The following is a 24,074-nucleotide window of genomic DNA, read 5'->3' as shown; positions in this document are numbered from 1 at the left end:
CCGTAGTTTATCTATTTAAATCCAGTATAAAAATAAAACGTAGATGTATGGACATACACGACTTAATTTATGGTCTCATCATCACATCATCATACTGAAACTTGTATCTTTCTTCATCAAAAAATAAAACTAAAATAAATATTCCTGAACCCTCTTTATTGACCCAGCACCCACCAACACGAAAAGAACAACAAAACTTAACATCTATCACAGCAGTGTCATACAAGATTTCCACAGTACATTATACAAATAATGGGCCATGGCCTCAAGTAAAACGAAGGCGCAATGAGATGACCTTGTAATTTTATGCAATATTCGTTGATTACGTGTTGATAGAAGACAAACTATTGTTGGTACCAAGGCCATTCCATTGACAATTTGTTTATGTATGACCAATAAGGTCTGAGTACACGTTTTACAAAATTTCCTGATAGTTTGCATATCCATATGCTCAGTAATTAAGTTGGCTAGAGGTTAACGCGACAAAACATTTCAATACATGCTCACCACTCCACAAAACCCTTAACATTTCGCATTTAATTTATTATGAATGTAGAGTTGTATATATTTTTAACAGAACAATCACTTAAAATATTAAACATTTGTTCATTATAGTTAATTAAAAATAATATTTTGTAAAGATATTATATCTTTTATTTAATAGTTGTCATATTGTGTGTAAACTATCACAAAACAATTAAGAGTACCTAATAAATAACGTTATGTCTATAAATATAGAATTATCTATTAAATATAAATTCTTACATTTTGTATTATTCCTCAGACGGGTAACTTGGGACACAATTATCATAATATTGCAGATTGAATGGTATGAACTATGAATATTTTATTGAATCATTGCCTATATGGGAACCTCCCTATGATATAAAATCATAACACTATAAAAAATATGATTTTATTTCTCGCTCTTTCGTTTTATAAAACTTAAACAGACACCAAAATGTCGCCATTTGCTAAATAAAAATAAACATAAAATAAATTGTTTCTAAATATAATGAATTCACTAAGATAGATTGGTCTGGTGTAGCTATTTAGGTACAACTAGTGTTAAATAGAGAAGGAAATTATATTTAAAACATCAAATATTTCATGATTCAACTACAATTAGCCATACATTTATCATAAATAATAGTTTCACTACTCTTTTTACTTGTAAAACGAAATAGTTCTATAAATATGTAGCTGCATCAATTCAGTGGCCAAAGCAACACATGCTTTTTAAAATCAATCGACTAACATCATTACCTGGTACAATTTAGATGAGTTATGGCACTCATAAATAGATCCACAATTGACCATGACAAACTACTTTTCTCACATTTACTACCGATTGAAGTGACGTGAGTAAATATTTACTATGACGTAGTATAAAAGTAGTACTTACATTTTCAACTCAATTATAGAAGTTTTTGAGCCCTAATGATTGTAAAAATACGACGATAGTTGGAAAAACGTTCATATATTATTACACCAACCACATTAAATTAGAAGTGAACAGAGTATAAAGATCAACATAATTTATTATTACATTTGTATAATCTATATATGTATGGAGACTAATGCACATAGAACGTTATTTCATCTACTTCCAAAAGGGAAGAACTAAATTAAACTAATTTAGATAATTTGTATTAAATAATAAGTTAATATAAAACATACAGCAATCACTAAAAATAAACTTAATTTTGCTATTGTAAATAGCGTGAATCTGTCGTAAATACATCCAGAACATAATTGTGTTTTTAAATGCGATGTACAGAACAATATTACTTGCAACAAAAAACTTATATAGGTCCTCTTTCCTGTGTCGACGGTCGACAGCATAATACACTTAACACATTCTTCTTGCTTTTTCATAAACCTGAACCTTTTAAACGACGATCTTTAATCTGGCCACAGAGCGTGAAGATTATGACCAACTCTTATAAGAGGAGGCCAGAGTCCAGGATTATCATGAGCTGCTGACGTCCCAAACAATATTAAACTTTCAACCAAAAGAACAAAGTATTTTTTTTTCCTTTATAACGTTCTATGTGCATTAAGCTCTAGTTATGCTATGTGTAAAGGAGTTAACAATCACGAGCCGAACTCTTGCGTCTCGTTGTCGATCTCGCCGAACACGAAGCCGCCTCTGCCGTCCATCTGTAGGTAGTGGTCGTGATGCTTCCATAGGGACTTGCGGTGAGACACCGTGAATAGTGATATACCGACCTGTGGAGAAAGAAGTGTGTTATTTCTATGATGCAAGTTTTGCTCCCAATTTTTTTTATTAGAAGACTTCATAATTTCTATGTTCACCAATTTTTGATTATATCTTTCTGAATGAGTGGAGGAGCTTTATCCTTTTTAAGGGGAGAGAATCATCTATGGGTGAAGCTATAGGGAGTGTCAGACTCTTACTGTCCAAAAACCAGTCCAGTTCCTACTCCTGCTTTTCGAGCCGGAGCCCCCTGGTAAAGTGGAGGAGCTATGTCTATAAAAGTATTTGGTGATGCTAATAAACAATACCCTTCTTACAGTGAGATAATGAGATTTTTAGCTCTCATAAGTGTTCTTGGCAACTTCAATATTAATTACAATTTAAGTTTTAATCTAAAATTATGGTATTTGTCGTATTGGGTTGAGCGATTTGGAAAGACAACAACGATATGAACTATCCACATACTTCTCTGCAGTACTGGTACATCTGTCCCTCGACGTCCACGGACACTGCGCTGGTGCACTCATCCAGGATCGCGAACTGAGGCTCGTGGTAGAATAGACGCGCCATCTGTCACAAATGTTACATTCATATTATAGTTTTATGACGACTCTTAAAACACCAACAACTAAAGGTCAATGCAAAATGTGTTTATGACATCATGCCTGGTATATGGCAATAGGCTCACCACCTATTACATGGGACTCACAACATAAATTGTGAAAAGTGGGTGTACACAGTGGCATTACGTGCCATAATGTGCTCCTCTGCCTACCCCTTCGGGGATTAAAGGCGTGACGATATGTATGTATGTATGTAATAAAAAGCTTTTATATCATAGTAACTTTGGTCTATACAATACACATAACAATGATTCTTAAAACATTCTCTAAGACATAATACGAAATAATATTTGCCAAGTTTAGAACTTTAACTAATGTTATTAAAGACTATGTTTTGCAACTACACCACAATATGTAACTCACAGCGATCCTCTGTTTCTCTCCCCCGGACAGTACATCCATCCAGTCCTCGACGGCGTCCAGCGCCCCCTCGCGGTTGGTGAGGTACGACAGCTGCACGATCTCCAGGAAGCGATGCAGTTGCTCGTCGGAACGACCTCGTCTCTGCATCTCCTCGCGAGTTTGTGGGTAGATTATCTGGAGGAAACCGTTTAATGATTAAAATAGGTATTTTTGTTGCGTAAAATAAGTTTATATACTGTTTAGATTATTCAGAAATTATAAATAAAATAAGAAAATTAAGATGTATGATAAAGTTATCAATTAATCAAAGACTTGATTGTCTCTGGTGTTAGCGCTTGACACTTTTGGCCCGCATGGCGTTTAATGTGTTAAAGTAGTTAAAGAATAGCAAGTATTTATAAACCGGTTAAACAAAATTTTGTAAACTTTATTAATGTTAATTGTAATTCGGTATTCCTTATAAACATACAGTTGAAAAGATATTATGATTATTGTTTCTTTACCAAAACCTCTGTCATAAAAGTTGCTTTTGACTGTAATTATAATTTCCTTTCATACAAAAATAAAAAAATAATATGTGCATCATGTTACCTGATCTCTCAAAGTACCCAGCGTCATGTAAGGTCTCTGCGGCACGTAGAAGAGCTTGCCTTTGGGCGGCTTGGTGAGGGTGCCTCCAAATATGGGCCACAGCTCGCCGAGCTGGCGGAACATGGACGACTTGCCGCAGCCATTGGGACCGCACACCAGAACGTTTATACCCGAACTGAAAAGAAAATACATGTACTATTGTTAAGATTTAGAACTAGAGACAGATGCATGTTCTATTGTTGGAACAACATAAATGAATTTACCTTTATTTCTTATTTTCAAAACAAAGTCAATATCAAATCGTAAATAGACTTAGGTTTAATTTATTAAGTTTTTCTTGATTCGTTGTTCTATTATTGTACTGATTCGATCTTACTGTACATACACCTTTACAAGATGCACTAAAAACGGGTGTTTCTATAAATATTTCACGTTTCCTACTAGTTTATAATTTTGTACTAAAGTATAAAGAATGATGCCCTTCTGCCTTCGATGAACAGCAGGCCATACCGTAGGTCTATCTGCTATGAAATAGACCTCCAGTATGGCCAAAATATAGTTAATTGCAGTAAGATACTGACCGGACTTCGAAGGTGAGGTCCTTGATGAGTACGTCCCCGTTGGGCGTGACGAGCGGCACCTTGTCGAACCGGATGATCTTGTCTTGGTAGATGATGCGGCCCGCGCCCGGCGCCAGTATCGCTGGGATCTCTGCGAGCGGAGAAACATATTATGCATGTTGTTTAATGCAGATTTTTAAGCGACTTGCTAAGAAGGAAGAGATTATTTCCTTATAGTTTTATGTTTCTTCTACGGTTTATAAGAATTAGTTTATTTAATGGTTTAGGTGTAAAGATAGTAAATTAATTACCACCTACATAAGCAGTGAATACATAAATAAAAAGTACTTTAAGGTATAAATGAGAGTAGGCAAAATATCTTCTTTTTAAGTCCCCATTACTATACTTTATCGTGTAACACAAAAACCTAAATTTTATTCCATTCTACTTGTCATTATTTAGTCTTCCCTAATGTCAATGCAAACAATCTTTAATACAGGTTACCGGGGAAGTTACCGGAGGCCCAATTACCGCCCTTCCCAATCCCCGATTCCCCAACAACCTTAAATTTCTAACCCCCAATAGGTTGGCAACGCTCTTGTAACGCTTCTAGTATTCCGGGTGTCATGGGCGCCAGCGATTGCTTACCAAGTGATCCGTCTGCTCGTTTACCGGCTTATACACAGCCACAAATAAACAAAATATTCTTTTCTCCCATTCTTTTGTTTTTTTTTGAATTGGGAAAATTATCCTATTACTTCTCACGCCTTGGGCGTGGCGGGAGGAAATTATAGTATCAGACTCTTACTGACTAAAAACCACCCTGTTCCTACTCCTACTTTTCGAGCCGGAGCCCCGGTAAACCCGCTAGGTAGTCCGCAGCTCCGGATTATAGGGGTGATCCTAGCCCTACTGGGCCCAATTCTGTACTCTTTTCACCCTTAGCCCTTTTTGAAATATCAGAACTCACCCAGCTCCCATTCTGCGAGTTCGGGAAACTATCCACCATGGTCCGGGTGTATTCCCTCTTGACGTCACGCGATCCACGAGGCATTCTACTAAAATATGTAGGAGAAATTACCTTGAACCTATCATTCTCAGTGCCGGCAGTAAGCAGGTTGTGGTCGACTGCGAAGAACGGGCGAGACACGGCGTAGAAACCGACAGTTATGGCCACATCTGCCATCTTCACTAACATACGACCGTATGTGTAGTAGTAGTACAACATAGTACCTCGTACTTAGTATTAATTTATACGGTCTTTAGTTACTTACACACCATTACTTATATATAACATGTAAATTATGATAATTTTTACACATAAAACATCTTGTTGAATTACATTAGCAAAAAAATATTATCATATACTACATACCTACTACATGTTTGGCAAAAAAGTAGTATATGGTTTTAAAGTACCTAGTGGTATTACAAATTATAATCTATCTTTGAACTAAGTTTTACACAGATCCATATAGCAGTTTTGAGTGAAAGTGTAACAAACATACATTATATTACACAAAGTAGGATATTTAACAATGTAATTAAATCTAGACACGTAATTAAATACCTAAAATAATTACTTACTAGAATATTCTAAAGTTAAAGAGATTGCAAATTGCCAGCATAGTCTTTCATAATTATTATTTATCATGAAAAACACAGAGTTTTTCATTAGAGAAATAATTTAAACGGACTTTTTATCATGTATTGTGATCTAGACGGGAAGTACAAGCGTTTATAGCTTCGTCATTCTAATATCTATTTACATTTACGTCAGCAACTGTAGAAGCGGCACGAATAGTTAAATCTAACCCTGATTTAGGTTACCTGATGAAAAAAAATCAGGAAAAATAGTCGCGTATTAAAATAAAATAACCAATTCAAAATAAAACTTTTCTGATGAGTGATGAGTGAGATTGAGGCATAATCAGAGCCACGCATGTATCATATTGAAATGCACTTTTTTGCCAGTTAATCTATACTAATATTAAAAAAAAAAGAATGGATTGTTATTATAACATAGTACTTAATAATAGATTACGCTCCGAAACTACTAAACTTATAGAAAATCTATTATTAATTAAACACCGTTACTTTATCCACAAGTAAAGTAAGTTAATTTTTATCTCGATATTCCAACAGGATGTAGGTTTACTTGAGAAAAGTCTTCTATCACGCTGGCTTCAGTGATTGGTTCCATCGTATGGAAAAAATCTAATATTCGCGTAGATTACTTCAAAACCAATAAATACTTTTGGGTAATGTTGTATCACTTACCTCGTAGTAGATGTTCGGGTTATACTTACATTTGGCGATGATGTTGTCAATGAATCCCATGCCGACCCTGAAGTTGAGGAAGTTGCGCAGATGTCTGGTCAGCTTGTAGAAGCTGGCGAGCAGCGTCAGTTGCTCCCGGTGGTTGCCCTGGAGACAATATATTTTAGTAAAAAAAGGAGTCTTGAACTGTGCACCGTATCTGGTTGCGTTTGCATTCATCTTCATAAGTTTATCACTACATAGTATAAAACAAAGCCGTTTTCTCTGTCGTCCCTATGTATGCTTAAATCTTTAAAACTACGCAACGGACTTTGATGCTTTTTTGTGACAGATAGGTGATTCAAGAGGTTAATAGTATAATACATTCATATCTATTTCACAATTGACCCAAGCGAAGCTAGGGTGGGTCGATAGTAGGGTATAAAAAATATCAGATTCAAAATTGGTGTTATCATCATGCATGAAAGAAATATAAATAAACCACAAAATTCATTTCAACTATACAAAGTTTGTCTTGTGATTTCTAATTTTAAATAAAAATACAATTACTTAACACACGCATGTTCTCACACTTTTTAATATAGTCAAGATAGTAATTTTATTACAAACATCATTACTTTATATTGTTTTATAATATTCATTCTAAAAAACCTACTTAATTAATTACTATATCTATGTTAATTTATGGCAAGTTTCAAATGTTTTTGTTACGCACATATTATTTTAATGTTGTGTGGGAATATTACATAATTATGCTAAGTACAAATTTGAAATAATTTTATTATAAATTATTATGTCAAACGAGGTATCGTCTAACTAAATCGAAGTGTGTCTCACAAAATTATAATATACATTTTAACTATTGTTATATTTTAAACATCGTGTTGTATCCATGCCGTTTATTTGTAGGACCAAAGGTTATGTTGTGTTTGCTGTCTTTTTCTAACACTCTCTTCTATCAGAATGTAAAACGAAATTAATTTTCGTTTAATTTTTTGTTAAAAATGTTCACTAATTATTTATTATACATAAAAATCGTAGAAAAGTGCTGTCTGTACATTGAAAATTGCGTTAAAAAAAATAGCATTATTGTTATGTCGATAACCCAAAAATGTTTAACTTTTTTTTGTCATAGTTTGTCAAAGCTGTTTGTCTGTTTGTCTGTGTGTCTATGCGCGCTAATCTCAGAAACGGCTGATCCGAGTTGGATGCGGTTTTCACGAATATATTGTGGTATGCTTCAATTTACATTTAGTGTTTGTTTCATGTCAATCGGTTCATATATTATGTCAAATAATCACGTCGATATTCTATGCTTATACCAATAATCTCCGCAACTATTTGACGGATTTGGTTGAATTTGAAGATATAGTTTAGAACCTTAAAAGGACATAGGATTTTATTTCATCAAAAAAGAAAAATAAATTTATTCTGGACATTCATGTTCAATTCCGTACTACTACCAATAGTTTGCTGTTTAGTGATATTCTAAATTGGTTTCGTTGTATTTGTCAATTAATAATTTTATTAGTTGGGTTTTCCTGTTTTCTGGTTAAACTATTTAACGTAGGTTTAGTTTGATATCGAATTAGTAGTTACTGTAGTAGTTTGTTTAATAAAATTGTAAGTCTAATTTATAAATTAATTAGATTAGATTTCGTCGTTTCTTTTAAATTATTTAGTTTAAGCTTGGTTATTATAGCATATTTTAATATAATTTCTTTTTTAATTGTTATAAATTCGTAATTCGTAGCTTAGTTTAGTTTTAAGTTAGTTTTCACTTAAGTTCGGAAAGATATAATATTTCTTTAGTTTAAGTCCGTTTTTAAACTTTTTTTCAATGCCCTAAGTGAGTATACATCTATTAAATTCAAACGCAGAGCTCATTATGTTGATTTTTGCAGAGTTCCCTGGAATATCTTCCACATCTCATTTTTGAAGAGATCCCGCGAGATCGGGAACTTGTTAAAACCAAAAATTTGCCGGAAGTCACTATCCACGCGAACGATTTCGCGGGCAAAAGCTAGTTTACAGTATAATACAATCACATTAATATTATAAATATGAAAGGTGGACGGATCACCCAAACTACTGAAGGGATTTGATTAAATTTGGTATACAGACAGGATATAAGCTGACTTGGAACGTGGAGGAAGCCGCTGCCACAAGCCAGTTATACAATAAATTAATGTGGTAATTTGACTTACCTGGTAGAAGGCGACCTCCTCGGAATAAGTGATCAGCCTGGAGTTCACGTATCTGAACTCTCCTTCCAGTTTCTGCTCATGGACCGTCATCTTAGCTGGAAGAAAGAAGATACGATGATATTAAAATTACAAATTAAATTGAAAATATGTAATTATTCAATTAGCTTCTACTTTGATGATTATTTGTTAAAAGCAGTTGTTTTGAATGTATATTCAACATTTTTCGAACATAAAGGTTGCATTATTAACGCCCAAAATGCAGTGTGATGATCCATGAGTACTAGAAAGCCATATATTATTGAAGACAAGAGATCATAAGCACATTTGACAATATTTTTTACAAATATTTCTACAACTTACCAGTAGGTCTCCTGAGGTATGTGAGGAACACTCCAGATAGAAGTAAGTATGCCATCATGATACCAGGAGTCTGGAAAATAAGTAAGTACATATTTAAATTACTAGCAAAATTAAAATAACATTTTTATATCGAATAACCTTTAATTATGATGAATAACATAATAAATACCAAATTAGGTGTAACTGTGATATAAAAAGTTAAGCTTTGCAATGGATTAAGACTGAATGAATGAATCTGCCAATTTGCTTTGAATAAGTGTTCAAAGATCTGCCTATTCAGTCCATTGTGTACTTTACGGACATAGTCAATTTTAGCACTGATCACGCTACATGCATCTTCATTCATTGTAAAAGAGAGATTAGATGAGTATTTTGATTTTCTTACAGAAAGCAAATACTTTCGACGAAATTTTAATTTGAAATATTAATGACGTCACTTCTAGGCATGTTTTATACTTCAAAATGACGTAGCTAGTTCCCACTCCTAAATTTTGATTTGTTTTATATAAGTATTGCTTTTTTATACGACAGTATAAAAAATACGTGTCTATTTTTTTCATTACCTAACTGACGAGCTCAATAGATTTATCCTCATGATGATACTGGTGATTATATATATTGAACTGTGAACATCCTACTACAAAAAATCTGCGACCAATGGGATGCAGGGATGATAATATATTAATGTTAAATGTATGTACTTACCGAAGCCCCCAAATTAACAGTCAACCTGTACAAGTAAATACCGATATCCAGCATCGGTTTGCTGATATTACTGTACAGGTCCACGACTGTATCGCAGAACTTCTCAATGTCTGTGGTCAACAGTTGGTCAGCATTCGATATCCTATTGTCCAGGTTTGATACTTGGTAGTAGGTGAAGCCCCTGAAAGGTACATTGAATAATACATATTATTTACATGACATTTTTTATTATAATTGTGTTAGGGATTGCAATCCGGTCCGGCGGATACGGTACGATTTTGTTGCCTACCGGATTCGAATTGCAATCCCTAATTATGTCAGCCACAAGACGTTAACGGCTGAACATAGACCTATGTTCATTTTTCTTTGTATTCTAGTTTAAATTAATATCGTTTTGGTATCTTTGACATTCTATTGGACTGTGGGTCAGGAGATGTTGTTTACAGTTTTAAACTATAACACAAAAAGATAGAATGAAGGAGATTAAATAGAGGGAAATACCATAAAACAAAATACAAAGAAGCCTTAAACACTAAAAAGTACATGGTAAATATAAAAAATCACGTTTTGTGTTTATACTTTATAGCTCATACTTTACGATACACGAGTACTGAGTGGGTACTAAAATGTAGCTACATTTTCTGAGATCTGTGATAATTTCCGTAAAATGGTGATTTTAAATCACATAACCATTTTTTAGTTATGAATAATTCACCATGTTTTTGCATAGTCATTCAAATTGGATAGTTTTAGGTAAAAACTAAGAATAATACCTAACTGTTGGGTATTATAAATAGGTATTTACCTAGGTCATATAATTATATCAGTTTTATAATTAGAATGGACTTTAAATTCTCAATAAAAGATATCGGAGGAAATGGCTAAGCCTTAGTCTGCGGAAATAAAGTATTATAGAAATTATAAATATGTACATATATTTTTATCATACATCTTATGACTTTATGAGTGTTATTGCACGCAGGGATTATAATAGAGGTGAAGCACACATTTTTAAACTATTGTTTACAGTTTAAATATCCAAAAACTAAATTTTACAAGGATAGACAAGTTGCAAGTTCCACGCAAAAACTAGTAGGCAGAAATATTTTCATAAATATTTATCATTTCTATCTGTTAGTCCTTTGGCTCTTATCTCAAACATTTCGGAGGTCACTTATTATTAGATAAAAACATAATAAAAATGTATATGAGGAGTTAATATTACATTGATATCTATTCAATGACTATCGTAATACTTTAAGAGGTTTCCTTGCGACAGAGATAGTGCATATCAGACATTTATGAGCCATAGCAATAAACGTGTGAGCAATTGCAATCATGAGCCTGGTCAGTTTTCAACATATTTGAACTTTATTAATTGGTTGATAGAGTTGAAAATCTATTGGATATTTCAAATTGAAAAAAAAAGCACTGATATTTTATTAAATAAAATTGTAGTTTCCATTGTAAGAAAAGAAGGTCAATCTTTATTCTTAGTCTACTCTCAATTAGTTTTGGGGTGAGCACTGCTGAGTATTAACAAGATTTGGCTGAAAATCAGTCTTTTACATATAGGGTGACTGTCATGTGCTAAAGCCCAATTCTTGGTTAGTAAAGGCAGCCTATATCACTCTACAGTCTCTTCTTATCTTTGTCTAGACACAACAACCATACCAAAAATACATTCTGTTGCCACGTGTGAGACAAGACAAATAAACACACTTTCGCATTAACAAGATTAATATAGATATACCCTTAGCTGTGCCCTTAGTACAAGTTTGTTTTACGTTTAACGAGATCGAAATGAGAGTGCGTTCCGCGTTCTGATTGGTTGGTTCATTTGCGCCAGCTCCCAATGAACCATTTCACCATTACATTACCATGCATTTCGATCTCGTTTAACGTAAAACAAACTTGTACTAAGACCTCTTTAGCCTTAGTATGAGAGCGCGTTCGAAACTCTGATTGGTTGGTTCATTAAGAGCTGGCCAATCAGAGTACATAACGCAACCTCGTTCAACTCGTACTAAGGGTACTACATACTCAATGTCAATTAAGTACTTAATAAGTACATATGCACCTAAGTTAAAAGTACTTGCATTCATTAGTATTACACATTGAAGAATGGATATTATGTTGTGGTCAATTGCAATACAAATATGACTGGTTTATCAAGATTCTAGACAATGGACCAGTTTTATCTTTAAAACTATCGACCGATAGCATTTATGTGTATCAAATATTTGTTTCATTGCGTGTAGTTCATGTACAATATGTCTTCTATGTTAACTACTACTTACATGAAGTAGATATAAAAGTTTAGTTACAGGAATAGAACTAGCTTTAGTTATGCCTGCAGCTATGCCTATTGTACTAAACCTCCACGAATTTTATAATTAATCCACCCCCTAAACTCTAGTATCACTCTATCTACAGGTCAAAATCACATTAAAATCCATTCAGTAGTTTCTGAGTTTACCGCATACAGAGGCGACGGGGCGGAAACGGACAACTTGATAATATTACCCAGTACGTTGGCATTGGAATTACGAAGTTACGAACCACTACAACTCATTTGAACTTTGTGAGGTGCCCTTACTACTTCAAAACGCAATAAGTTCATTGACAATATCTACATATAAAATGTTCATTCGTAACTTGAAATAATAATTGATTAATTATTGAACATAATCAATCGTTTAAGAGTTAATTTATCGTGATTGTTATCATGTAATTAAGACGTGATAATTGGTAGATGTTTTTTTTTTTATTATAGGTAATTTTCTTCCAATGCCATGGGGATAAGATTGTACAATGAAATAAATGAATAATCTTTGAAGTAGATAAATTATAAATAAGAGTATGAAAGTATTATAACAAAACAATTTTAACAAAAAAAAACCGACTTCAAAAAATAAATATTCCAAAACAAATTAATATGCACTAAAAAGTAAAAGAAATAATTGCGTATTTTTCAACAACTTAATAGATCAACTAACTTTACTAACTCATCACACACATTATAATGTAAGTAGGTACAATTATTGTTATTTCTGGAGTCGGTGTCAGCCAACTAAGATAGGTTTGTTATTTAGCTATTATCACAATATAACTTTACAGTTTTACACCAGTTGTAAGTAGGTTGTTGGCGTTTCCTAGGCTGACACCGACTCCAAAAATAACAATAATTGTACCTACTTACATTATAATGTGTGTGATGAGTTAGTAAAGTTAGTTGATCTATTAAGTTGTTGAAAAATACGCAATTATTTCTTTTACTTTTTAGTGCATATTAATTTGTTTTGGAATATTTATTTTTTGAAGTCGGTTTTTTTTTTGTTAAAATTGTTTTTTATTTCTTGATTTTTAGTGAATAACTTATTTGAGTATGGGTCGACCTATTAAACGCGCTGCTCATATGAGACAGTGCCGTGTAAATGAATAATATTAATATCTATCCATATTGACGCATAATTACATTATTTTCAAATGTATATTAACCTGATACCATTACTTATGATCTGCCGAGCCGACAGCTAACAGTAACCTGTTCATAAGCTACATACATAGTCAGGTTGTCAAACACACAAACAGATTAGATACCCACATAGGTATACGGTCATGTAACTCAGACAGCACATCAAGCTACCCATCATTCTATACCAGATATGCTACTATCTGTCCTGAATTTTATGGCTACTGAGAAAGATAAGCTAGTATGCATCACTTCAACGTAAACGCGGAGCTCATTCTGCTCATTTTTAAGGAGTTCCCTGGATTATCTTCCACATTTATGGTCAGACTTTAAAAACAATTATATGGAACCACACTGCCATCGTACTCTTTCAAATACAAAAAGAATTTCTCAAATCGGACTATAACTGCCAGAGATATGCATTTGTCAAACACAAACAGATTAGGTACCTACATACACATGTAAATCAGACAGCACATCAAGCTACCCATCATTGTATACCAGATATGCTACTATCTGTCCTGAATTGTATGGTTACTCAGAAAGATAAGCTAATATACATCACTTAAACTCAAACGCAGAGCACATTCTGTTCGTTTTTGAGGAGTTCCCTGGATTATCTTCCACATTTATGGTCAGACTTTAAAAAAAAATGGGACCACACGGACATCGTACTCTTTAAAACACAAAAAGAATTTCTCAAATCGGTCTATAACTGCCGGAGATATCGATTAACATACATAAAAAAAAATAAAAAAAATACGGTCGAATTGAGAACCTCCTCCTTTTTTTGAAGTCGGTTAAAAATAGTACACAGTTACCATATTGATGTCTGTTAGTCAAAATCACCTAAAAGGCTCAACATATTTTGATTGTATTTGAAAGTAGATTAATTTAAGAATATTGTATGAAATATGACGAGGAACATACCATAACAGTACGGTTTACTTTTCCACAAATTTTGGGCACAAATTAATTAAACACTTTTGACCCTTTGTATGACTCCTATGTGACAGGGTCAAGCTTATAACCATAAAATTAAAAACGCTTATCCACAATAATAAATATTACAAACAAAGATTGTTTATCTATAAAAGATACAGCAATATTAAGACCTTGTGTGGAATGTCAGATCATGCAAACAGTGACTTGCATGATTTTAGAGTCCAAAGTCGCGGGGCAAAGTCTAAACTAAAGTAATAAGTATGTCCAATGGTCATCGACTCCAATCTTTATTACAAAATTGGTATGAGTCATAGTTATGTATAAGCCGTATAACTTGGGGCCATGTCTCAAACTAAAAATAATCTTAATTCTTATTATTAACAGAAAATGTTTATCCTAAACTGCTGGATTTAAAATGATTTTTGTTTTGAATATTCGGATGCAATACAAAGTGATTGTCCTTGACCTGAGATGACCTTACTTAATTTGGCTGAAACCACTGGCTAAAATTATTTTATAAAGGTTTCATATCAGAAATGATTATTAATTTACTTAGGTATTAAAGTATTTTTTTGAAGTATGTAGGTATAATTAAGTTATTATTTTTCTTTTTGTCTCAATCTTAATTGAGTTTGAAAATTACTGCATGCTGGAACTGAAAATTAGTGGTATTTTCAATCAATTTTCAATAATTCTATAAATAACAGTCCTGTGCGGCAACCAACCCGGTAAGTGAGCAACCATAACACAATATTTTAGATATATTTTATCAGACGGAAGCATCCACTCAGTGTTAGCAAACATTATTGATGATATAACAGATATATGGAACAAGGTCGTGACTAATAGAAGAACCTAGTTATTTGTATAGTCTGTACCTAGACACCTACAAAAAGTAAGGAAAAGCTTATTTTTTGTCATATCTATACACATGCAGAGTAAGATAGTACATAATAAAAACTATATTTATTTTACATACTATTAAATTAGAAACTAACGAAACCTGTTAGCTAACTTCCAATAAATGTAAAATTACAAATTTTAAGTTAGATTATTACAATTTTTAGATTCGTGTGTTGTGTGTATGTTTGTGCTCAATGACGTCTAAACAGCTGAAGGGATCGGGAAAAAATTTGGAATAGAAACAGGGGCAGATATTGGTGTGGATTAACACATATTAACTCTTTATTATACGCAAAAGATACGCTGGAAGAAGCTAGTTCCAAAATAATTGATGCTCTATTGATTAATATAAATATTTTTGCGTAAGTAACAACTAACACTTGTCTTTCGCATTTTGTATATTAATATTAAATATATTGTAATACTTACTTCAGGTACTGTTGGTACAAAAACATTGTCAAATTGGTCCTAAGTCGTAACTTCAGTTCCCCTATACTCCACTTCAGTGCATTGTTTACTAATGAGATCTGAAACAAGAAGATAATTCTATAATACTGACAGTGTCATTATATCTAATAATAAACCAATAATGATAATGTATTTTTCTAATAATAGCCAATGACGTTGGGTATTTATAAGTTTTTGTTAGGCTCTACTGTGGCCGGGGACTAAAGGGTAGATGGCGTTTGCATCGCTTTAAGGCACCATCATTCACTATAACGTACATTTAAATTTAAAGGTACATTACAATAAAATATTTTTTCAATTGACTTGTTTATACGTCGTGGTAAGATTCGACATAGATTTTTCACTATAAGGCCGCTCATCGTATGTAAAAACTTTTATTTTGTAGTAAGAACCCTGAATGACAATAAAAATCAAAAGACTATTTTTACTAAGATTATATTAGCTTTTTTATTAAGCTGACATAAAATATTAATTATATTTCACGTAAATCACGATCATAAAATTTAGATGTATGAGTATGATAATATTTCATACAGAAGTTATGATAGAGAATTTTAATACTTCAATCTGTATAGTCATTTATCGTCATTTAGAAAAACTAGCGTTCATCCGGTTGAATGAAAATAGCTGTACTTTTATTAACTGTTCTTGTAGTATTAAAATGAGTAAAGCTATGTGTAAAACAAACAAATCATAAAAAAATACTAACGACAGGCATGGCAATGAAGAATTGTGTTAATAACCTTCTAAACTCCTTGTGATTCATTGTGATGATGGATCTGAAACAAATATTACGTTATTAGTAACATATCAAAGTATAATTTTATAGAAAAATTGGGTAAACGAGCAGACAGGTAATCTGATGGTAAGCGATTAGCGCTTCCTATGGATACCTATAACACCAGAGGAGCTACAAATGCGTTGCCGGCCTTTTAAAGGAAGTGTTTCCTTAATTGCAACATAATTTGACGAATTTTGCTACATGAAGACTTAATCTTGATATCTATGGAGATTTCAGTGTAGAATTTCAGTAGTCTGAGTACAATAGAATTTCAGAGTAGCAACAATAATTTGATTAATGTCTAGTGCTTAAATAACTTTATAATTTATGCAAAGAACCGGTATGACCGCATCAGTGTAAACTGCTGGAAAATAGCCGTCACAGTTTACATATAATTAACCGATTCCAGATGCCACGTGTACCATATACTAAGCAGATTTGTATGTTATATGTACTGATTCTTATCAAACATCATTAGTGAATTGTATTTTCTTTAGCTTCTGAATATAATTCTTTTGGTCTCTTTACCAGAATTTTCTACTTAAAACTGAGAATATGCAACTATTGAGTTTTATTTTGGGTAAGACGTGCGGGAAAATTGCATTCGGCAATGTTTTGAGGGTTTTCACCTTTGAAACTCAGCATATGTTGAGTCTTCAAAGGGCATCCTTATGTTTTGTTATCTTATAGATTGTTAGTAGTTATCATTTTATTCTATCATGTCTAAAGCCTAAACCGAACGAGTGCCGATAGATAACTCAATTTAGTGAATTAAAGGACAATTTTCGAATTGAAAGATTGGACTTTGCATTTCATTTAGCGAATAGTCGGGGTTATTTTGAGGGCGTTTTAACGATTATCTGCCTTGTGGCTTTGGCAATACGATAAGTTTTGCGATAAGGTGGACTTTGGTCTGACAGTCATGCCATTTTAACGGAGGAGCAAGGTCCACATCGTACGATATCACAATATAACTAGACATAGGTGTAGTATTACGTTAGTGGTGCGTATAGAATTTATGTTTAGCGCCGGGTTAGAAGAAAGAACATTTAAAATTGACATGGTAATAAGCAGTCTTAACAAATAAATCTGTCGCTATATTAGGCAATCAAAGAAGTAAAGATAGACCATACAAATTGAGACTAAAGAATGATACCCCTACAGATATGTTAATGAGATTGGTCATCCTATAAACTAGGAACAGGATAACATCATGAAAGTCTACTCTGCATCAGCTTTTAGATTTTTTTACATCTATGCCTACATTATAGATAGATATAATGTGCAATGTGCAATGCAGTTTATGTGTACATAGGTACTGTTGACTCTATAAATTAGCAAACGATAGTCGAGCTAAAAACTACTTTCTCATCATGACATAACAAGTTAAACATACCTATCTATTTAATTTACTTACCGCTGCACTCAAAGTCATTTAACCCCTTGTATGCCGGTATATATAAGACAACAATAGAAAATACATTGTGTCTCGCGTGAATCCACATTTCGGCATACGACGGCTTAATGGTTACTTAATCTAGTCTTTAGCAATTGATTTCGGAATAAAATCATTACTAAGGAATACTTTAAAGTAATCATTAAATGTCTCTGAGTGCGGTAGGCAGATATAGGTAAATATATCTACATAATTTCGCCCTACTAGAGAAGTGAGCACTATCTACCATTATCTATCACGTTTTTATGATTACCTACTTTGTGTTTATCTTACACAATGAATTATTCAATCGTGTGAATTTTCGAAGATATTTACATAACACATACCTACAGACCGTGTTCACCTACTGACATTAAGATGTAACCCCGATTTCGTTTGATGGGATTAAACCTTGAAAAGTTCGTTAGTACCACCATTTTTAATCTTGAATAATCTGTCTGTTTTTATAAACATAGGTAGTTTAAAAATCACTATTAATATCCTTAGACTAACTTGTTAGACTAGGTTCGGCCTAGAGGTTAATCAAAGACAAATGCACATCATGGATGTTTGTTGTGACTTGTGTTTAAAATAATTTGGGATTGGATTATTGATTTCGAAATTCTTACTGCCATACTGAGAGTCTGTACTGCCATAATTGCTTTCAATTGTTTTCAATAAAAATCGTTACTAAGGAATAGTTTATCATTAAATGTCTCTAAGTGCGGCAGTACTTAAATAAAATAAGAAAATTCATTGGAAATCGAAACCAAAGTCTGTATTCAGTTCTTACGATTTTTGTTCTGTTAAGTGACGTCACTGAATAAATACTTAACAATGTGTTACATATCAACAATTCAACATATGAGTGACCCTTTTAATACATTGCTAATTAGTGTTGACGTCCATTTGTATGTAACTATGTACATATAATGTAGGTATGTTTGTCCGTCTGGGCCACTCGCCGTCGAATCTCTGCACTCTTAACCAGTGTGACTTTCTGTTTCGCAACTTTTACTTTCATGTAACTTTTCTTGGGCGTTATTATGTCAACAGTAAATAAGCGGTATAGGTATAACACAATATCATTCTTGTTGAAAAATAGGGAATATAGAAGTGTATTTTTTTAGTTGTACGTAAAAATACCCTTAAAGCATCCCCTAGAACGTAGCTAGAATTTCTTGAGAGTTTATATACTGGATAATTTAATCTTTCAATCAGGTTTTGGCCTCGTGCATCTGCTCTTGACCGTACCGATCATGACGACGAGTTAAGGGTAATTGCTTATTGTAACATTTCCTGAAATGTTTGAAACATTCGCACTGCACTGCCATACAGTACCTCATGAAAAATAAATCTCCAAGTAACCCTCTATGTTTCATTTAAAGTTTTTAACTTACCATTTTTTTTTAATTAATATAAATAATTGTCGAGAGTTACTGTCAATTGAATCATATATAACAATATTATCCATCCATATAGGTTTATTTAGAGGACTCGGTGCACCTTATAGGTGCTGAGGGTGGCCACCAGGGTGGTATTAGTGAGGTGAAACTCTCATATTCCCTAGTCTTTCTTCTCAAGAAGCTAGGCGCCTTTTGAAGGTTTCTCCCCGTCATCAAACAAAAACCTACCTACCTATAGATTCCCATACATGTGTAGGTACATGTTTATACTCTCGATTTTAAATAGAAACATCTAAAGCCGGGTCCAGACGAGTGTAACGTGTAATGTAATCCACCGTGTAATGTAACACGAATTCTACGTGTGGACGGCAGTACGAGCATTACATGTAACACTCGCGCTGAAAGCCGGGTCCAGACGAGTGTAACGTGTAATGTAATCCACCGTGTAATGTAACACGAATTCTTCAGCGCGAGTGTTACATGTAATGCTCGTACTGCCGTCCACACGTAGAATTCGTGTTACATTACACGGTGGATTACATTACACGTTACACTCGTCTGGACCCGGCTGAAGAATTCGTGTTACATTACACGGTGGATTACATTACACGTTACACTCGTCTGGACCCGGCTTTACAAATCCGGTTCCGCATAAATACAACAAAGATATTATGACGTCACGATTTAGTATCGTATGATACATAACGACCAATCACATGGAAAAATAGTAGACTTGGGAGAGCCGGTGGCTTACTTATCGATATTTATGTTTAGCACTTTAAGCCGGGTCCAGACGAGTGTAACGTGTAATGTAATCCACCATGTAATGTAACATGAATTCTACGTGTGGACGGCAGTACGAGCATTACATGTAACGCTCGCGCGGCGCTCGGGGTTGATCCATCGGCTGTCGGTTTTTCGCGCGAACACAAAGACGCAACTGAGTGGCACACAGCTTTTGAAATATTTTCGCGTTCACAATTCGCTTTGAGTTCGTGTGCCGTCCACACTGTTGATGCTAAATTACACGTAATGTTACATTACACGTTACACTCGTCTGGACCCGGCTTTAGATTTTTAAATAGGTAACCTTAAGCCTTTTGTTATATTAGTGAGCCAAAGCTTAAAGCTTTTTAGATAAAGTATAACTTATGCTAGATGATGTGTGTACATCTCAATATTAGGACTACTCGTAGCATGTTGTGATTCTGTGATGGAAGCTACGATAAAATTAAGGCTCCCATTCCAGTCATTGTTAAAAACAAAATTTCCAAATTTCTGCATAGGAACATTGGATTGGTTGATTGTTGAGTGCAAGAGAGAGCTTTTCATGTCTATATGATAGAGACAATTATTTAAATGTTTCTTTTTCGCAATACCAAACATATTGTACTCAAATTACAATTACAATGTATTTTATGTATGTGTACAATAAATTACATAAATTAAAAAAATATTTCATAGGATGTTTATTCTTTTACAACGCCGAGAAAGAGAGACCTACAACCAAAATTTATTGTCATTTAAAAGTGCTCTTTTATAGACTATTTATTGAATAAACGTAAATGTATCATTAAGCAACACTTATAACTTGTAGAATTGAGCCGTAACTAAAAATTTGATTTTCAAATTTGTTTAAAAATCCAGTAAAGGTGAAATGTCTATCAAATGTCAGTGGCAGGGCGTTAATAAAATCGATTGTTTAGCATACAATACTGGTAATTATATGCTATGTTACTATACTAACTAACTGACTATACTTTGCTTGTTATAAAGAAATGTTTAGTTGAGGTAGTGGAAAACTACGATAAGATTGAGAGAAAACTTCAAGAGAGTGGGAAACCTTTCATTGGTCACTTCTATCACTTTCGAACTAGGGCGACTACTTCTCTAAACTCGAGAAGTACTATCATAAATAGGTGGTAAATAAATGTAAGAGTTGGCTTTAATTAGGTATTGTTTAGAAAAAAATACCTAGAGATATTATTATAGAAGACCAAAATATCTTATTATAATAATTAATTTTATAAATAGATATCATAATAGCTTTATATAAATAATTATGATATTTCAATTAATTTTACGATAAAAAATAACCAGTTAGTCTTCTTTTAGCCAATTTAGGTATATCATACAATGCAGTAATTTAGAAGTAATAAATGTTATTAAGTTACATTCTCATTATATTATTACAATAAACATGTATAATTATAATTCTTGTTCGTGTTTAATTATTTTACACCAAAATTAACATCCTCATGACTTCAACATTGACCTCATCATGCAAAAACAGACCGTTTCTCCGGTCACCGATTCACACAACATCTCCGGTGCCATTAGCTTGGGTGCAATTTAAATGGGTGTGCAATGTGGATTACCTCATTACACCACCATACTTAATCGTGTTTAATAACTAAGACCAGTATATTTTGTAGAATAAACATTCTAGATAATAATGAGTACAATTTGTAGGTAACCTTTATTATCTAGTACAAAGTTTCTTAACCTGTTGTGTGCCAGAACATAGATCCACATGTGACACAATGTATTTTATATTGTTGTACAAAAGGTTAAACCTTTTACACAGACTATAGCCTGTGATTCAATAAACCGTAAAGACATATACCTACTTCCATATTGTCTGTGAAGCAACATAAGTAACATAACTTTGTTGACTAAACAACAAGCTATTTAACCCTTTGTCTAAACACTTAAACATCAGACACATCATTACTTCTTGCATTCTTTAGGTCCAAAGATACATTAGTAACTGTCATGTCTTCTTATTCCATTGTTTTAAATAATTATTTATTATTATTTAATTATGCTAGTGTGACAGGTAAAGCCAAACATTTTTGTGAAGAGAAATAATGAATTTATTATTTGTATTTTGTATGCGTTCCAATTCATTGTCTTGTCTGTTTTTTTTGTTATGGATAATGTGATTAAAGTCTAATTTTAAGTAATGGTAATTTATTATTTATATTGTATGTGTATAATAAGTGTTTATATTTTAAGAATCTACCATTATACCTATTCATTGTTTAGATACCTCAATGCTATTGAAAATTAGAAATTCTAATTTGGGCTCCTGTTCGTTTGTTCCTACTGTTATTTAATTTAGTTGTCAATATTTCTTACTACTTATGTTTTAGAAATAAATGCCAAAAAATACTTTAAAGTATAGATTTGCATGCAAACCTGTTTTTATTAATAGGCTTTCTAGAATAAAGCTTAATATTATGTTCTTACATCATTGATGTATAAATTAAACAGCCTATTAATAAAATTCACTGCACATGCCATTGATTAGATATATTTTACTTAATAAACTTTCATTCCAATAAGTAAGCATTATTCCATTCCTGGATGTTGCATAAATAAATCTATTATATTTTATACTATACTATGATATAAAGCTAAAGAGTATGTTTGTTGGTTTGAATCTCTGAAACTACTGGTTAGAATTGAATATTTTTTCTTGTGTTGGATAGTGAATTTATTGAGGAAGGCTACAAGCTATAAAACATCATTTTTTGATCAATAGGAGCCGAGCAATAATAAAATATTTTAGTTTAACTTACCCTTCAATTAGTGTAGTATGCTGTATAAGCCATAGATCACACATAGACCTTGATATCAGGGAAAGAGCGACCATGACCATAAATCCACTCTCCTTGCACCATAAAGATGGCATCATGATCTTCCATAGTGCACTCAGTTCAGCCAGGAACCGTGCATCTACTTGGGCCTTTGGATCCTTTTTATTTTTCTCTTTTATCATGTATTGTATCTGTTCTTCAGGTGAAAGGCGGTTTGATTTGACATTTTTATGTTTGCTGTAAAAAAGAAGAGGTTTTATTTCATAAAGTTTGCATTATGAATGTTCAATTGGTAACTAGTTACATGTGTGTGCTGAGAAATGTAATTGGATTAACTTTTATCTCTACTTAAGTGATAAAATATTATTTCTACTCTAAAATTATCATAAATAGATAATAAATACTGTTCAATTATTAATGATAGTTATTCATGTGAGTTTTACACATAAATAAATATTATATTTTATTTTAATAGGCCAGTCTCTATAAGTGGATTTGAAAATTTTCCATTGGGTAAATTCTCATTAAACTACAAATAAGAATAAAATTTTCCTAGCAACTTACTTAATTATACTTTCTTTTCGTTCTTCTCTAAACTACTAATAGGAAACAACCAGTAACAATTACAAATATCACGAGGAGGCGTTAAAACTAATAAACATAGCATAATTTCCTAATAATCTGTGATTAAATTCTGTTATCTGTAGAAATTAGGTACGTAATAGAAAACTTATGGAGATATTAGCTCGACTGACCTTGACTTCAAAGAATTCCTGATTACCCAGGCACTTAGCGCTGCAGAGGCTGCTAACGCAATTTTCACATCAGTCCGTGAGGTAATTTTACTAAAATTCGGCGCCATCACAGAAGCTTATAAAATTAACTTTTAAATAAAAATCAGCATTTATTTTAAATAAACACACATTTAAACAATCACGAGCACGAGCACCAGACACTCATTACACAGTTACACTTCCCCGTTTATTGCGTTAAAATAAATTACTGCTTTCGGAATGTGAAGCAAGAACTCGTCTTTGAGAATTTGATGTATGAATGACAGTTGGCTGTCAATGTCATGTTTTCTGTCTCTGTCATCTCTAGATGGTGTTGTTGTACTTTGATTTACTGAGTTTGCGGTTTTTAACATAA

General features: G+C 32.9%; 1 protein-coding gene across 1 annotated transcript; it reads right to left on the bottom strand.

Moving 5' to 3' along the window:
• Positions 1-139: 139 nt before the first annotated feature.
• LOC118282235 (ATP-binding cassette sub-family D member 3) lies at positions 140-23,985 on the bottom strand. The gene is made up of 14 exons (XM_050701345.1): positions 23,681-23,985; positions 22,908-23,162; positions 16,411-16,480; positions 15,663-15,760; positions 9,911-10,091; positions 9,206-9,275; positions 8,846-8,940; positions 6,668-6,785; positions 5,329-5,537; positions 4,380-4,507; positions 3,799-3,973; positions 3,208-3,381; positions 2,687-2,791; positions 140-2,232 (listed from the first exon to the last, which is right to left on the bottom strand). The coding sequence occupies exons 1-14, from the start codon at positions 23,785-23,787 to the stop codon at positions 2,098-2,100; spliced, it is 1,920 nt and encodes a 639-aa protein (XP_050557302.1). The 5' UTR covers positions 23,788-23,985; the 3' UTR covers positions 140-2,097.
• Positions 23,986-24,074: the final 89 nt, after the last annotated feature.

Source organism: Spodoptera frugiperda, chromosome 20 (genome assembly GCF_023101765.2).
Source record: "Spodoptera frugiperda isolate SF20-4 chromosome 20, AGI-APGP_CSIRO_Sfru_2.0, whole genome shotgun sequence".
NCBI lineage: Eukaryota > Metazoa > Arthropoda > Insecta > Lepidoptera > Noctuidae > Spodoptera > Spodoptera frugiperda.
This window is presented reverse-complemented; position numbering and strand designations above follow the sequence as displayed.

Coding starts and splice junctions, on each gene's coding strand:
- LOC118282235 (XM_050701345.1), bottom strand. CDS start 23,787: ATGGCGCCGAATTTTAGTAAAATTACCTCACGGACTGATGTGAAAATT. Junction 5,538..6,667: donor TGACAACATCATCGCCAAAT/GTAAGTATAACC, acceptor TGAAGATGGCAG/ATGTGGCCATAACTGTCGGT. Junction 3,382..3,798: donor TGGGTACTTTGAGAGATCAG/GTAACATGATGC, acceptor GGTTTCCTCCAG/ATAATCTACCCACAAACTCG.